This window comes from Phascolarctos cinereus, unplaced genomic scaffold, assembly GCF_003287225.1.
Source record: "Phascolarctos cinereus isolate Bilbo 61053 unplaced genomic scaffold, phaCin_HiC Scaffold_1;HRSCAF=81, whole genome shotgun sequence".
Classification (NCBI taxonomy): Eukaryota; Metazoa; Chordata; class Mammalia; order Diprotodontia; family Phascolarctidae; genus Phascolarctos; species Phascolarctos cinereus.
This window is the reverse complement of record NW_027555514.1, coordinates 285,971,956-285,988,617: the sequence shown is the minus strand read 5'-3', so window position 1 is coordinate 285,988,617 and position 16,662 is coordinate 285,971,956. Positions and strand designations below refer to the sequence as shown.

Below are 16,662 nucleotides of genomic sequence, written 5' to 3'. Positions count from 1 at the left end.
ATGAGATTTTTGTTGGGCTCAGATGGAGATCAGTATTTGCATATGTGTGTATGTGTACGTGTGTGCACATGGGTGTGTCTCTCTGTGTGTGTCTGTGTGTCTATATGTGCACACACTGCCCTGAAGTCCTGGGCAGGAGGAGGGGATGGTGTAGACCTGAGACAGCTGGCACCTGCTGACTTTGTGTTCATTGCTGGGGAGACAGATGGAAAAACGGGGTCCCTGCCTTCCAGGCCTTCACAGTCAAATGGGGTGGGGAGAGGGGGCAGAGAGGAGCTCAGAAATCTACATAGGGAGGTCCCAGATAACATTTCCCCAGCCAGGTTTCTGTGGGGTGGTATACAGCTGGCAGAGGCCCTCTGTGCAAACCAGGTGCCCTGGGACCATGCTTGTGGTTAATTTTGTCAACACTGTACTCCTAATAAAGTGCTGCTTTGGGAGAGGATGAAAGTTAGCAGTTTTTGACTGACTTTGAGGGGCTCTCTCATTTTGGTTAGAAATTCTTAATAGGAAAATTAAGAAAAAAAGGATTTTTGTCCTGAAACATAAGGTCATAATTCAGTTCAAGAGATGTTTGTTAAACACCCATAGTGTGCAAGGTACTGGGTTCCAGAGATCTTCCCCTCAGGGAGCTAACATTCTCTTGGGGTGGCCAAGGCTGTATGGTGCACAGTGGGGAGTGGAATCGAGGTGGAAGCCATGGGGACCAAAGGAAGAGCCAGCATCTGAGGAGGAAAGACACACTTGGGGGGAGCCAGACAGGTACCCTGAGCTGGGGGCAAAAGCCAGTTGGAAACAGTACCTGCTTCGCAGGAAGCAGGCAATGTAAATAGGAGGGTCCCCATTTTACAGATGAGGAAGCTGAGGGTGTTGTGTGACAGCGGGTGCCCATCAGGAGCTGGGCAGGTTCTTCCACCCGTGTGGGCTGCACGGCCTCTCGGAGCCCCGCCCACTCTACGTCCTCTGCTCCCCTGCCTCACTTAGGCACACCAGTGAGTGTCCGACCCGGGCTCCTGCATAAGCTGCATCTCTGTAATTATTGATTTTTAAAGCATTTCTTTGTTGGTTGGAGCCGGTTCCAGTTCACCTGAAGCAAGATGGCAAATTGCTTTAATGCTACAGAAAATTTGAGTGCATGTGGTATGTTTTTCCTTCCTTATTGGAGGAGCTGTGGTGAAGGGGTGCAGGAATGGGGGCGGGGCAGGGGTTTACTTTTAAGTTGTGGTGTCTGCTTTCCTTCCTCTCCTCATGTGTGGTGAGTGTTGACTCTGGATCGGCTTCGTCAGCAGACACCGCCGGGCGTGCGATTGGCTCAGGCCACTCTGCTTCTAAGTTTCCTGTTGCAGCAGGGAATGCTCAGAGGCTGGGCTGGAGGCAGACTTTCTAAGCAAAACGAAATGGCAGGCAGCCTGTCTTTGATCTCCAAGCATCCCAGGCTCATAATTTGGCCTGATTATTGGAAAACTTTGGCATGGGCTGAGCTGAGGTCAGTCACAGGTGTTGCTACAGTGCCCTGAGGTTCACTTTTCTTACAGCAGCCCTGTGAGGCACAGAGCAGAAGTATGATTGCCCCCCATTTCCAAGATGGGCAAACTGAGGCTTCCAGGAGGAGAGTGATTATCTGCTGCTGCACAGCTGCTAAGTGTGGTCTGAGGGCACCTGCCTTTTCCTGAGCCCACGGACGGTAGCCTGCCCAGCCCTTCTGTGCTGCAACATCTCTTGAAGTCTGTCCAAGGTCGTGTCAAGTTCATGCCTCTGGGACTCCTCCACAAGCTTGGGGGCCAATCGGGGCTTCAGGATCCACCTTTGAGACAAGCATTTCTATTGTGCTTCCTGTGGTCACTCATTTGGTCCTCATGACAAACCTGAGTGAAAGGTGCTGTTATTGTTAGCCCCGTTTTCCAAATGAGGAAACTAAGACATAGAAAAGGTGAATGATTGGTGTCTGAGGCGGGATTTGCCCCCTGCTCTTCTGACTCCCAGTCTGGGGCTCTCTCCACTGAGGCCCCCCAGCTGCCTAATGAGTTGAATATTCATAGAGCTGAATGGCTGCGGTGGGCCTGGTATTGATCTGTGTATTTTTTCAATATTTATTTTTATTTTAGCTAGGCAATTAAGTGACTTGCCCAGGGTCACACAGCTAGCAAGTGTCAAGTGGCCGAAGCTGGATTTGAACTCAGGTCTTCCTGATCCAGGACCAGCACTCTGTCTAGTGCGCCACCTCGCTGCCCCTTGATCTATGTATTTTATCTATTCTTGTTGATGTACACAGTCAGAGCAGGTGCTCGGGGGCCGATTCCCCACATCTCTGGGTCCCAGAGCTGGATGAGATGTCCCTGGGTGTGTAGCCTGCGCCCCTCGGGCTGGGGAGACCGAATCCTGGCCCTCTTCCACCTGAGGCCTTTCCTTTCACTTGTCCTCCCCCAGCCCAGACATTGCCCTGCCTCCAACTGACCTTTGACACATGAACTGCTTTTAAAGGAAGAAGCTTGTTTTTCCCGTTCCTTTTGCCCAGCACCAAGATTTGGAGAAACTTCAGGAATTTCCCAGTAGTAAACGTGTTGTTTTCTTTTCTTCTTTGTCTCTGCTCTGTTCTAACCTGACACGCCCCCCCAACCCCTCCCCAGCCCAGGCTCTTGTTAGAGCTGCTAGGGAGGCTTAGACAGCCCCAGAGCACCCAGTCAGGGAAAAGCCACCTGTGCCCTCCCCTGGCCTGGCCCTGGTGGGCGAGGGGCAGGACAAGTGTCCTCCTTCCCTGGGGATGACAAAGGCCCAGGGCACCCAAAAGAGGACCCAAGCTTGTCAAGAGAATAGACAGCAGCCTCTGAGGGGGAAAACTGCTGGAGACAATGTCTACAGCAGAGTCACATAAACTGGTGTCAGAGCCATGGTATTGACTGCATCCCATGCTTTTCTAGGCCCCCACACTACTTAATAACAGTCCCCTCTCCCTTGTGACCTGTGCATTAGCCCTCGTAGCCTTGACCTCATTTGCTGGTCACAGTGCTCTGAGGTGGATGGGTTAAGTGAAGGGGAAGAGGCTCGTGGGTCAGGTGACCTGCCCTCCTGACCACACCATAAGGAAGTGGCTGAGTGGGAGTCAAAGGATGAATAACAGCTTTCAGCTTGGACTTGGGTCATGTTTGGAAAGGGCGGGAGATGACTTTGTAGGTTGCTTTGTGTGTTCAGGCCCCCTGACATCCCCCCAGCAGCTTGGCGTGTAGGCCAGGAGACTGACTGACCGAGTGCGAGCGTCCAAAGCTGGATGGTGGTGCTGGGAAGAAGGCCTGGCTCAGGACCCCATGATGTCACTCGTTACTAAATGTCGCATGGAAGATGCCCCAGTGAGGACCAAGGAGTCCTTTTGGGTCAGAAGGCTTCAAGGAGGTTTTAGCTATGTTAGAAAAACGTAGAAAAAGCCGAGTTTCTTTTCCTAAGCAGCGTTGGCATCCTGCACACCTACTCAGGATTTCTTTTGTTCGCCACCTCAGGAGGCCTTCCCACGACTGTCACTTAGCTCCCAACTTTTACACTGGGCACCCTGTTCATAAATAATGTTTGAGCACACATCCCCAATGTGCATCGTTATTTATAAACTAGAGACATGGGCCAAGCTGCTGATGACCATGGCTGTTCCAAAACTTGCACAGAGGTGGACGTTAAAATGGAGGAGATGACGGTGACGTGGCTCTTGGGGTCACAGGGTGCCTCTGCAGTTTAGTGAGTAGGCACACAGTCAGATGCGTGTTGGTGGCTGACTGCTCTGAAGTGGGGAGAGGCTGAACAGCCAACTGGGTGGAGAGTCTGTGGGGGGTGTTTGATAGCTAAAGGGATGCAGGAGTGAGGGAGAGAGAAGGGTCAGAGCTGACCCTGGGCTCACCGAAGATGGAGGGGACATCAAGAGGGCGGTTCAGGGGGAAAATAATGTAATGAGAGCTGTGATGCTGATTCCGTTCTTTCCGTACCTCCTCATCCTGTCTGACTCATTCCGCCTCTCCCAAAATGAAAGGAGTGGAGGGAGGCAGGGCTTTCACTGTCACTGCCAAGAGCTCAGAGGCCTCCCCTCCAGGGTCCCCCGGACAGCCAGAAAGGGATGGAGGGGCAGCTCTAGCCAGGAATGGGGAGCGATTTTCTCAGCAGTACCTGTGCGACTACTGCTGTGGGTGCCCAGGAAAGGGAGGTGTGGGCCATCTGTTGCTGGGGAGGGGGGCAGTTTGACCTGCAGAGTCTCGTGAGGTCACACCTCAGCCCACTTGGGCTCAGGCTTCAGGCCTGCAGAGCACTTTTCTTCCAGCCCAGAGTCTAGCAGCCTCTCTCCTTCACCACTTTCGCAGGGTCCCACCGGGATTCGATCCCAGACCTGCCTTGACTTCAGGCCCACGGACCCTGTCTCCATTGATGAGAGTTAAACCCTTGGGTTCTCTGCTTCAGCTGAATCAAGTGCTGTCTGGACATTGGAGAGTGACTCACCAGGCCAATCTCAATTAATGGCTGACATTTTTCTTCCAGATGTGCTTTGACTGTGGTGCCAAAAACCCCAGCTGGGCCAGCGTAACGTACGGAGTGTTTCTCTGCATTGATTGCTCCGGCACACACCGCTCTCTCGGGGTTCACCTGAGCTTCATTCGGTAAGTGACCTTTGCCTTCTTGGTCCTGGACCCCTTGGTGGTTTGCTCGCTTCTGGACCGGCAATGGGTAGAGTCGAGAGATTAAAGATGGTGCCAGAGGTTCTCATTTGAGTGAATGAATGAACGAGTGAATGAATGAATGAATGAGTGAGTAAATGAATGAATGAGTGAGTGAGTGAGTGAATGAATGAATGGTTTATGCAGTGCTTCTTGTGTGCCGAGTCCTGTGTTAAGTGCTGGGGCTACAGACAGAAGAGTCAGACGGTCCTTGCCCTTGGGTTGGGAGGTAGTGCCTGCAGGACCGCCTGCGCACGCGCACACATGCACGTACACACGATTCTTCAGCTGCCAGTCTGGGCCTTAGGGGGCACCAGCCAACCCCCCCTAAAGTCATTTCCTCTGATGAATCTTATCCACTGTTAACATTGAACTACCCAGTGGGCCAAGGACTTTGGGGGCAGGACAGTTGGACATGCGTGGGGGTCTCTTGTCAGGCGTACAACTCAGTAAAAATGGGAGTGAGGGCCTGTCAGAAGTGTAAAGAACAGCTCTCAGCTCCTCATGGGAAAGGACCAGCTTGTACGTTTTTACCTCATGATCTCACTGGAGCAGACTCCTGTTAGTGATGGTGAAAATCTGAACCCGCCCAGCCTGGCCACTAACTTGCTGTGTGTCTTTGGACAGTGCATTTCCCTCTCTAGGCCATCAGTTTCTTCCCTTTGGACTAAAAGATGCAGGAGCAGTGTCACTGAGTTCTGTAGGGACAGGTCCTGTGCCCAGGGAAGGCGCCACATCAGTGTTTGGGGGATGAAAGCCTGCGTGCACACAGTGGACTCTCCCCTCGGACCCTGTCCTGGGGGATGCCAGAAGGACCTCATTCTTCCAGGGTCCCTGAGGGCAGCGTGATGGATGGCCTCACCCTCGGGGACTGTTCCTGTGCTCTGGCATCTTCCAGAGCTTTCTAGTTCGTCTTTAGGTCAGTGTGTGACATCTGACAGGCTTGGAGAATTAGCCTCCACCTCTGCCTTGTTTAATGGCATCAAAGCAGGACTTTGGTGAAGGCCTTGTTAAAATCTATGAGAACGTATCACTGGGAAGCGTGAGCCAGGAGTGCCACGCCTTTTTTTCTCTCTGAGCACTGCAAGGACAGGGTCTGATGGAGACTGAGGTGCTCCCAGGCACACAGTGAGATCTGTTCAACAGTTTTACAAGGAACAAGCAGAGGGCCTGAATGTCAGCTTCCTACTGTGTTCTAAAGCCAATACGAAGGTAACTTTTCCAAAGGTCAGGGCTTTGGAACAAACAGTGGACAATGTAACTATAATCAGAAAGACAAAAGAGGTCAGGAATGTGGCTTCATGACCTTTCAGCAGGCTTCTTCACCTGTTGTCTACTGCATGAAGTCAGCTGCTTCTGGGCACATTTGCCCATGGAAATTCTGCATCCCGGGGAGCTGTCCTGCACCATGGTCTACTCAGACTCAGATGCGTGCATCTGAATCAACGTCTTGGTGTCTTTAGGTGGGTGTCAGTTGTTAACAGGACCTGGAGTGGGTCCCCGGCCTCCTCTTTGCAGGGGTATTTGTTCCATTAGATCGACTTTCCGGCTTCCAAGCCACTTGTGGAAGTTTCTGAGGTAATGATGCTTAAGCCAGCCCGTAGTGAGCCTTGGTATCATTTAGGAGAGTCCCTTCCAGGAAGTCATTCAGGTGGTGAAAGCCAGTAGAAATCAGAGAAAACAAGGGGCAGTAAGAAAAACATCAAACAAAGCTGTCTGTTAATATATTGGGAGACTTGAAAAGCTTCCCTTTCCACGTTTGATTTGGTCTTTGTATCTTTGCTGGTGTTCTCGCCATTGCAGCTGATGCTGGCTATAGAGTATACAATGCTTCTTAAATGGCGGGCCAAGACTGAAAGGGGTCATGAGTAGAAAAAGTTTAAGAAGCCCTGGGCTAGAGGAAGAGCCTTTAAAAGTCTTTGAGGACCTGACTTTGTAAAGATAACTGTTCTTGAATTGGATAAGGCTAGAAAAAGCTCACCGAAAGTCAGTCAAGAAACATGAACTGCCTGCTGTGTTCCTGGCCCTGTAGCAAATAAGAGAAAGGGACTAAAACCTTTGGCTCAGCCAGCCCCCTCTAGCCATGTGCCCCCGGAGTCGCCAGACAGAGAGCGAGGTCTTGGATGGACCGTGCAGTCAGTGAGAAGACATTTCTGAAGCCCCCCCCTTTGTGCCCGGAGTGATGACGCCGCTTTTGGTTCCCTTGTTTCTGTTGCCCAAGTCGCTGCTGTCAGAACGGTATCTGGGCTGTGAGCCCCTGCACTGGGTGCTCTCCCAGGGCCTGCTGAGGCCCCAGCGGAACAAGCCCAAAGAATGGTTGGTGTTGCTGGTTCTGCCATCTTCCGCTGCTCCTCTGGAGGCTTCCTCTTGTCTTCCTAGTCACCCTTCTTAGAATGCAGTCTTGGTCAGTTGCCGTGCCCCAGCCAGTGGCCGTCCTCCTTGTCATTTTGGATGCATCTTGTCTGTGCCTGTTTATTTACCTGGTGTCTTCCTGTTAGACTGTGAGCTCTTGGAGGGCAGGGCCTGTGTTTCTGCTTGTCCTTGTATTCCCAGGGCTTAGCACAGTGCCAGGCACATAGAAAGTGCTCTGTAAATGTTAACTGTCATTATCGTTTGTAGTTTTCTGCGTGGCTGTATTATTTAAGTTTTAAAGGCTAGACCGAATCATTGCTGACCTTCTCTTGGGACCTTCAGAAGGCATATCCAGCCCAGGAAAGGCCAGGATTAAAGGGCATCCTCCTGGCTCTTGGTCAGCTCTCTGACCTCTCTCCCTTCTCTTTAGGGCCAGAATGGCGGAGGGAAGCTGTTGGTTTTCTTGCTTATTTAGGGGTAGATAGTGATGCCATCTAGAATAATCCCCTGGTCATTTGGGCTTAGTAGGTGCTCAGGCCGCTTTTGGTGAATGAGAAATGAATAGGCTGCTCGCATCTTTCTCATGTCATCCCTTTCTCATTTAGTGACCTTTCTAATGGTTTGGAGATCAGGGTCCGAGTGATTTCTCTACTGGCCCCAGTGAAAGTGGTGCCAGCCAGCTGGCAGCCTGGGGCTCTTCACTTGGGTTGTTGTTGCTTCGAGGGACTGTTCACTCCTAGACTGCCCCTCTTAGCTGGGGGGTGGGAGTGGCAGTTAGAGGCTCTGCTCCCAGGAGGGAGCTCTTGTCACCTCCTGCCTCTTGTCACTGCCCGTTTGGGAAGGGCTCTCAGCTGGAGGAAGTCAGGCAGGGACTTTCTCTCGCTGAATAAGAGCAAGATGGTGGGCGGCTCAGCTGTGTGCAGAAGATGAGTCGGTTTTCACAGCATCCCCTCTGCCTGCCCCTCACTCTCCTCTGCAGCTTGGAGGAGGCTCATTGGCTTGGCTTGCCTTCCCTTTCCCAGGAGCCTGGGAGCTGTTCGTTTCCTCCACTGCACAATCTGGAGATACTTAGTGCCCACAGCCTCACATCTGACATGTAGGTGGACTCCAACACCAAAGCGTCAGGGTTGCATGGAGTTCTGAAGCTCTCAGAAACCTTGAAGTTCCCTTCTCTCCCCCTCCGCCCCTCCCCCATGATATGGTGCTAAAAAACTGTGTTAAAGATGCAAATATTCTCTTCCCTTAGGTCTACCGAGCTGGACTCAAACTGGTCTTGGTTTCAGCTGAGATGCATGCAAGTTGGAGGGAATTCCAGTGCTGTAAGTTTCTCTCAGGGGGTGGGAGGGAGGAAGGGGTGACTGTTTCTTTGACCATCCCCCTGATAACTAAGGGAGGCTAAACATAGAATGTCATTTGTGTTTCACATGTCAGATAGAAGTTTACAGAGTGGGAATTTCAAGGGTCGGACCCAAGGGGACGACAGGTTTCCACATCATAACCACATCTGAAATCTGCAAGGAGGCTTAGCCCCCTGGTGGCCTCTTTTTGATAGAATGCAGCCTCCCAGATGGTGATGGTCTGAGAAGATGGAAAGAGGATTGGGTTGGGGGCTGATGTCATGCTCATCACTAGCCTTTCCATCCACCCATGCACATGTGCATGCATACACACACATGTGCACATGCGCACACACACACACACACACACACACACACCCCACTTTGAGATTTCTACTTTGAATAGACTCTGATTTTGGAAGCTGAACCTCTGCAGAAGGAAACTGACCATCTTGGAATTGAGCTGTTCTTAGTAAACGGTTCGTTAGCCATTCCATCCCTGGTTGAGGGCTAGATGTTAGGGTCAGGGACTCTGAGGCCTTCTCCGGTACCCCCAGACTGAGTGGAGTCCCAGAGCCTTCCCTGAAAGATCCAGAGTCGTCTGGCTGCCCCACTTCTGGAGGAAGTCCAAAAGTTGAGCAAATTTGGAGGTGAGAAGAGCGTTTCTTCCAGGTGACCAAATTAATTTTAAACTAATTTATTAATAGTCCCTGTTAACGAGATGGACATTTGTTTTTATCTTGACTGGAGCACGCTGTGCTTCAAGTTTGGTGGAATTTAAGGTGTAGAAATGGTAAGAAGCCCCAAGGCCAGCTCCAGTGCTGAGGAAGCTCTAGATCCAACAGCAGCCTGTGGAGTCTTCAAGGGGCCGCCTCGCTCGATGCGGGGGAAGGTTCGGGGCCAGCCCCTAGGAGCATTAGCTGAGGCGCAGCAGGGGAGAGAGGCTCAGGGTGCGTTGTCACTGGTAATGATGGCAGCTGGAGAGCAGGGGCCCTGCTGTAAGCCGGCCACTTTCCTCAGCATGGGAACTTCCCCGACTGCAGAGAAGAAGGCCTGTGGACCCCCTGCCTGTCACAGGAAGCAGCCCTGACTCGGGAGTCACGAGACCTGGGTTCAGGTCCTCTGCTTTGTCCTTGGGCAAGTCCCTGAACCTCCCTGGGCCTCAGTTTCCTCATCTGTAAAATGAAGGAGTTGGACTCACTGGCCTCCAAGGTTCCTTCCAGCTCTAGCTCTGGTTCCATAATCATTCAGATGGACCAGCTCCTGGTTCTAGAGTCTCGAGAGACAGCCGTGGCGCTCAGCACAGGGTCGTCGAGCAAGGGCTGGGGAGGAGCTTGGGAATGGTCTGGTCGGCCTCTTCATTTGTGGATGGGAAACTAAGGCCCAGAGAGCTCCCCGGGGCTCACCCACCATCACCTCCATCTCCCCCTCCCAAATCTCCCCGGGGTCACCCCGAACTTCAGAGTGGGCAGGGCTGTCGGCCGTCCGGTCCAGTGCGGCACTGACAGGCCCAGTCTTAAGGCCTGTCTGGATCTTCTTGGAGGTGGACTCTGCCTGTCAGTGTTCTCTGCACATTTGGTAACTGTGCTAGCTACATGTTGGTCCGAGTCATTGGTAAAATAGTCAGCGATAAAGGGACCAGCCCAGATCAGTGGGGCACTCTGCTGGATACCTGCCAAGTTGACATTGAAACATCAGGGACTCCTCCGAGTCTGGCCTTTTAACCAGTTCTGAATCTAATTGCGCTCACATCTAACCCACAGAGAGCATGAACTACTTTACCAAACACTTGAATAAAATCTAGGTTGACCGTACAGCGTTTGCCTGACCTACCAGGCTAGTGATCCTGTCCAGAAAGGCAGTGAGGTTAGGATAGCATGACTGGCTCTTTGGGATCGCTGCTGCCATTTCTGGGTGTTCACTCTCCCTCTTTTTAATCATGTGTTGTAGTATGTTGCCGAGAATTGAAGTCAAGATCACTAGCCTATAGTTTGCAGGCTCCATTCTCTTCTCTTTGAAATGAGAACCTTGACCCTTCTCCATCCCTCGAGTCCTGCCCCATCCTTCCTGAACTTTCAGTGCCCAGTAAACATTTCTGTCAGTTCTTCCAGTATTTGAGAAGGTGGCTTGTTTGGGCCTGCTGACCCGATGTGACGTCAGCTCCTTGTGAGGAAGGACAGTTTCACTCTTTGTACTTGTATCCCCAGCATCCAGCACGGTGTCTGGCACATAGTAGGTGCTTACTAACTGCTTGTCGGGTGATCAAGGACAATTAGGTGCTCTCTTACTATCTCTTCCCTCTTAGTCATTTTTGTTCTGTCATTGCTAGTCCAAAGGTGGCCCTCCTGAGCTGGAAAAACAGAAAGTGAGATAAGATTTGAGTCCATGCAGTGGCTGTGGGGCTCCTCCATACCTGGCTGTGGTCCTCGGCCTGCTGTGCCCTCTTGGATTCCCCTGTCCTGTGGTAGGCTTCTGGCTACAGGCCACCTCTGTGCCTGGCTGTGGTCCTTAGCCTGCTGTTCCCCTCCCTTCCCCCCCCGCACACTGTAACCTTGCTGCCACAATCCAACCCTTACAGGACCATGGGAAGTGCCCGGGTTCTTTGTTAAGCACCAGGGGTGGCAGTTTGGCCTCAAGTACTGTATGTGCCTAAGCCTGCAGAGATACGTTGTCTTAGTCTCTGTAAACTTTTGGAGCAGAGAAGTTGCTTTGAATCTGTTGATGAGTTCTAAATGAATTCAGAATTTTCTTTTTTTAAACTAAAGAGATTGGATAAACAAAACACATTTTGATTAGTATTTTCCAATAAATGAGTTGTGAAATACATATTTTTATCATCTCCTTTCATTGTGAGTGGCAGCTTCTAGTACTGATTTCATCCTCTATTTTTTACAGTCTTCCTTCTTTCATCAACACGGCTGTACAACGAATGATGCCAATGCCAAGTATAACAGCCGTGCTGCTCAGCTTTATCGGGAGAAGATCAAATCTCGTGCTTCTCAAGCAGCTCGCAAGCACGGCACTGATGTAAGTATAGAGGAGGGTATCTCCCTGAGCCCGGCTGCTTTCCATGTGGGCAAAGATGTGGGGCTGCTGGGGCAGTCTTCCAAGGCCCGGCTGACTGAGAAGGGGGCTGGGGGACAAGGCCTCAGCCCAAATGCCAGGCCTCCGAAGCCCAGTGGCCTGGTCAGCGTGCTGAGCCTGTGCTCGCCTCTTCTGCCCCTTGTACTGTGGGGTCTTTGCCATCTCCTGCCTCACCATGACTGATGTTGCTGATTCCTCTTGCCGCCTTGCTCCCCAGCTGTCCTGCTCAGGTTGGGCCTGGGCTGCAGCTCCCAGCTGGCCCTGCACCTTGGTCCCCACTGCCGCCTGTCACTCACACAGGAAACCTCGTCCCACCCCTTTTACGTCTTTACAGCTGACGGGTGTGCACAGAAGTGGAGCTCACAGCTGAAGTGGCTTTTCAAGATTCTGAACCCTTCCCTGAAATGGAGGAACATGAAATTAATAAGTAGAGATTTAAAGTTTTGCTCTTCTGACCTCGACAGACACCAACAAACATGAGCACTTCCGTACATAAAGAAGAATAAGAAAGAGGCTGCGTGTGGAACCACGTCTGCATTACATGCTGTCTTTCCTGCCCGCTCCTCCTGCATGTCCTTCTCTTCTGTGCATTTAAAAACCGTTCTGGTGACTGCCCTGTCTTTCTTTTCTGCTCCTCTGGGGGCTGTAAGTATGGGGTTGAACATAATCGAATCTTTGACCAAATTGTCCAGACTCTGTCATGGCCTTGGGCTTGGCAGTGTGAGTGCTAGCTATTGCTGGGGAGTGCGGTGATGGGGGAGCTTGCTGGAAGGTTGTGCCTGTTTGTAAGAAGAGGCTCAGTCACAGCCAGATTGTCGGACTCTGACTGCCAGGCCCAGCACATGTAGAATCTGGACCACTTCGACTGAGGGATTTCCAGAGTCACCTGCCTGACCACTTCTCCTTGGTCTTTTTGGCGGGCTCTTTGTCCAGGTCATGCTAGTAGCCATGGGTGTCCCCCAGGGTTCCATTCTCAGCTGCACTCTTTTTCCTCTCTACACCCTCTGTTTCTCAGTGTTCTCCATGCAGGACATCCGTATCTCTGTGACCAAGCCTAGTCTCTTTCCTGAATTCCCAGCCCGAGTCATGACTGCCTCCTTCATATCTATGTTTACATGTTGTGTAGACGTCTCAAAGCCAACAGGACCAAAGCGGAGCTCCTTGTTTCCACAAGTCCACCTTTCTGCCAGACTAGCCTGTTTCCGTTGAATGGTCACCTAGGTTCTCAGCCTTAGTGTCATCCTTGGCCTTTCACCCTTTCTCATCCCTCCCCATTCATATCCTCGAGGCCGCCATGGCTGCTCAGATGCACAAGATGTCTTGCATCCATCCAGGATAATCTCGTGAACATGTATGAAGCGCTTTCTTACTGTGCGCAGAACACAGAACACCCCATGGTGGGGGTGGGAATATAAATACAAAAGCCAATAATGGTTTTGGCCTCTTCCTCCACATAGCTGCCCAAATTTACTAAAACCACAGACTCTGCCATGTCATGCCCGTGCTCAGGAATCTTCTGTGTCTCCCTCTTGCTTCTAGGATCAAGTACTGGCCTCAGCCTTTCCAGATTTATTTGGGGCCCATCCCTCCCTTTTGTGGCTCTGTCCTAGCTAAACTGATCTCAAACTCAGCATTCCATCCCTCTCTCCATCCTTTGGTCCAGACTCTCCTGCAAGTCAGGGATCTGTCCCTTGCTCGCTTCCATCTCATAGTATTGTTAGCTTCATTTAAGGTTCGTGCTTCCTCCAGGAAGGCGTTCTGGATCCCTGCTGCAATTCATGCCTTCTCCTTCCTCAAATCAAGCTCTCTCTGTTTACCTGTTGAAAAGTCCATGCCATCAGAAGGCCAGCTCCCCATGGGCAGAATGATGGCTTTTGTCTTGTGTGCCCTGGTCCACCCAACACTGCCCCTTACAGGCACAAATGGATGGATTCAGACAGGTCGGAATGACGTGTGAGACCCAGCAAGAGGAAGCTGAGGAGAGAGAAGGATAAAGGCCTCTGCTTGGGGTCAGAGCCATCAGCCCCACAGGCACTGTCTGGAAGACACGCGTGCAAGCTGCACGCCTGTAAGAAAGGGCCTGATGGGCTTGGGGGCCGCCCTGCAGTGCTAGCCTCCAGGATGAAGAAGGCGCTCCGGACTTTGCCCTGGCCAGGCCGTAACTGAGCTCTTTGCTTTCAGGGTGGTGCCCCGTTTTAGAGAGAGCTGGTGGTGAATGGGGTGAGCATCAGCTGAAGGAAACAGGGACTACTGAGTCTGCAGAGGAAAGGCTGTCGTGGGGGAGAAAGATTGAACTTGGGGGTGGCACCAGAGGACCATCTTTAGGAGCAGGAGAGAGGTGCCTGGAGGCTTCCCCACCACCAGGGCTGCTGCCCCCCAGTGGGACAGGCCCTGGTAGAGGGCTTTGTGTCCGGATGCCAGCTGGGCTGGCCGCCTCTGATGTCCTGGGGTCAGGGATGGTCCCCGGGGCCTGAGCATTGCCTTGTGTTTCCGTTTCAGTTGTGGCTGGAGAGCTGTGTGGTGCCACCGTCGTCACCGCAGCAGAAAGACAAGGATTTCTTTGCATCCCATGCTCCCCCTGAGGTAGGCAATGCGCTCCACTTCATTTTGTCCAGGCGGTTTTTTTGTTTTGTTTTTTCCCCAAATGGCCTTATTCTTTCGTGCTGAAAGTCTTCTTTCAAGGAGGTGGCTACACTTGGAGTTTGGGGAACGAGGGGAAATGGCCTGCCCCACACTCTTGTCGTGGAATCACCTGCCACGCTGGTTCTGAAGGAGCCTGGTCTTTTTCCGTTGCCGGTTTGGGGGCAAGGGCTCTGCTTTAACAGCTGGACCCACGAGGCTCCTCCTCGCCTGGTGCTGTCCCTTTAACTTGAGCGGGATGAGGGCGGTTGAGAAATATTTGTATAAATGTGGAGATTGGCCTTTGAGACAGAAACGCCATGTGCATTTTAATTATTGCTCTTATTTATTCATCCAGCAAGTACTTACTAAAGGCCAGCTCTACGCAAGTGCTAAGAGCTCTTCACCCTGGATCTGTGGCCATTTCGGGGCAGTGGAAGGAGCCTGAAGTGAAAGCCAGGGGAGCCTGAGTCCCAGGCCCCACTCTGCCCCTTGCTGCCTGGGAGGCCTTGGCCAGTCATTTCTCTACCTGAGCCTCAGTTTCCTTCTCTGTAAAGTGAAGGGGTTGGATTAGAGAATCTCTAAGATCCCTCCAGCTGTAGGACGTCCACTGTCTGGGTGTATGTATGTCCCCCCCGGGGTGAGAACAGCAGTGCATTATGAGTCTCCTTACTCTGAACTCCTTGCTGCCTTTTCTTTTGCTGGCCTTGGAGGTGATTTCCAAGGTCTTGCCTCCACACACTCCATCATGCTAACAGTCTTCGCATGCTTCCTCTGTGTAATGAAAGCCACGCCTTTGTGAGGTCCAAGGTTTTACTCGAGAAACGTCTTCCTTGCCACTTTTGGGCCACCCTCGGTCCAGCAGTGGTCTCGTCCTGCTGTGAAGAGAGAAGTCATTGTGGGGGGCCCAGCCTGGGGAGGAGGCCTGTGGGGACGAGACACTGACGCCTGGTCGTTTTAAATACTGTTTTCTTTTGTCCACTTTGGGGTTTTGCTCATCCGTAACTTTCCCCCCTTGCTCCAGGTTAGCGGCCCAGAGTGGACATCAGCACAACCAGAGCCAGGTCCTTTCAGACCAAGTTCTTCAGAAGCTGTAGCAGAGAGCACCGAAGGTAGAGTCTTGAGTGCTTCTGTTTATAATTAGAACAAAATGACGATTCTGGGAGAGGCTCCGGCCTTCCTAAAATGACTCACAATTGGCAGCTTTCACATAAGGCTGGGTGTGTTGTAAATGCATCTGTTTAACGTTTGTAGCTTTATTTAAAAAAAAATTGCACAGAAGTCACCGAGAATGTGAATTAGATGAGTAAGACTCTCCTGCCACGAAGTACTGTGTGTCCCTGAGTATTTCTTATACTCGCACCTCATGCTGGTACCACCAGCCTTTCTGGTAAGGAAAGAGCCTGAGAATCGTTGAGTCAGAAGGCTTGGTTTGGTTGGCAAAGGGATAAGGAGGTTTCCTGGCCCAGAAGGGACCATATGGGCTTGGCCTGCCCTGAGGGAGCTGGAAGTCCAACATGAGAGGGCCTCGAATGCCAGACTGAGAAACTTGTGTGTTTTGAGGCAGTGGAGGCTCTGATTGACGGCTTTGGGGCACGGAGGTTACGTGGCCAGACCTACATTTTAGGAAAATGATTTTGACTGTAATGTGGGGGGAGGGTTGCCAGAGCCAGAGACGCGAAGAGTGACCAGTTAGTCCACACCTCAGTATAGGGCCTGGACTAGAGGTGGCAGGTAACCCGAGCTAGGATGGTGGCTGTGTGAGTGGCGATAGGAGGATGGATGGGAGAGGTGTGGAGGGAGAATTGGCAAGATTTGGTCATTGATGATTTATGGTGAGTGTGAGAGAAAAGGCAAGAATAATTAGGTCACATAGTTGGGTACCTGTGAGGAAGGGTGGTTATTTGGGGAAAAAGAATGAGCCGTTTTGGACATGTTGACTCCGAGGTGCCCGGATGGCATTCAGGAGACGTTCAGCAGGCAGTTGGCATCACAGGACTGGAGTTCCAGAGAGACTTTGGGGATGGACATGTAGGTGGAGGTCGTCCTATGTAGAGATGATATTTGAACCCACAGGACCAGATGAGATTACCAAGGAGAGAGCACCGAGGGGCATCTGTACTTAGGGGGTGAGGGAGGGATGCTAGACCAGTGAAGGAGACTAAGGAAAGAAGGGCAGGGGCATGGATACCCAAGGAGGAGGATGGAGCCAATGTGTTTAGTCTTAGCAATTAACAGATAATGAGATATAAAAGACCAACAGGTATTCCCTGGTAGATTAGTAGCAAACAGGTCACAAAAAGGATCGAATGCTCTTGGGACCCATGGGAAGTGATGTTCTGAGTCATTCAGAGGAACATATCCAGACGGTCCTATGGTGTCGTGTCTCCCCCAGCAAATGGGCAAAGTGACTAGAGATGAAATACTCGATGTTAGAAAGAAGGGCACACCCATGCATTGTTGGTGGGGTGTGAATGGGAAGCAGTTTCGAATTCTGCAAGGAAAATGGCCCAGTAGTCCATCCCCCTTGACCCAGAGGTAGGGCTTTTAGGCACGCTCCCTGAGGAGTTCAGCAGTAGGATAAA

The 16,662-nt window shown here is 51.7% G+C and overlaps 1 protein-coding gene across 3 annotated transcripts in view; it reads left to right on the top strand.

The window, feature by feature from the left end:
• ARFGAP3 (ARF GTPase activating protein 3) overlaps nucleotides 1-16,662 on the top strand; it is a 53,878-nt gene that overhangs the window by 2,531 nt on the left and 34,685 nt on the right. For all 3 annotated transcript variants that reach the window (XR_013483535.1, XR_013483534.1, XM_020982791.2), the window contains exons 2-6: nucleotides 4,510-4,628; nucleotides 8,284-8,356; nucleotides 11,270-11,401; nucleotides 13,958-14,041; nucleotides 15,102-15,189. Coding sequence is in view for 1 of the 3 variants with exons in the window: in XM_020982791.2 (XP_020838450.1) it covers nucleotides 4,510-4,628; nucleotides 8,284-8,356; nucleotides 11,270-11,401; nucleotides 13,958-14,041; nucleotides 15,102-15,189 (496 nt within the window). In the remaining 2 variants the exon portion in view is untranslated. The remainder of the gene's footprint in view (nucleotides 1-4,509; nucleotides 4,629-8,283; nucleotides 8,357-11,269; nucleotides 11,402-13,957; nucleotides 14,042-15,101; nucleotides 15,190-16,662) is intronic.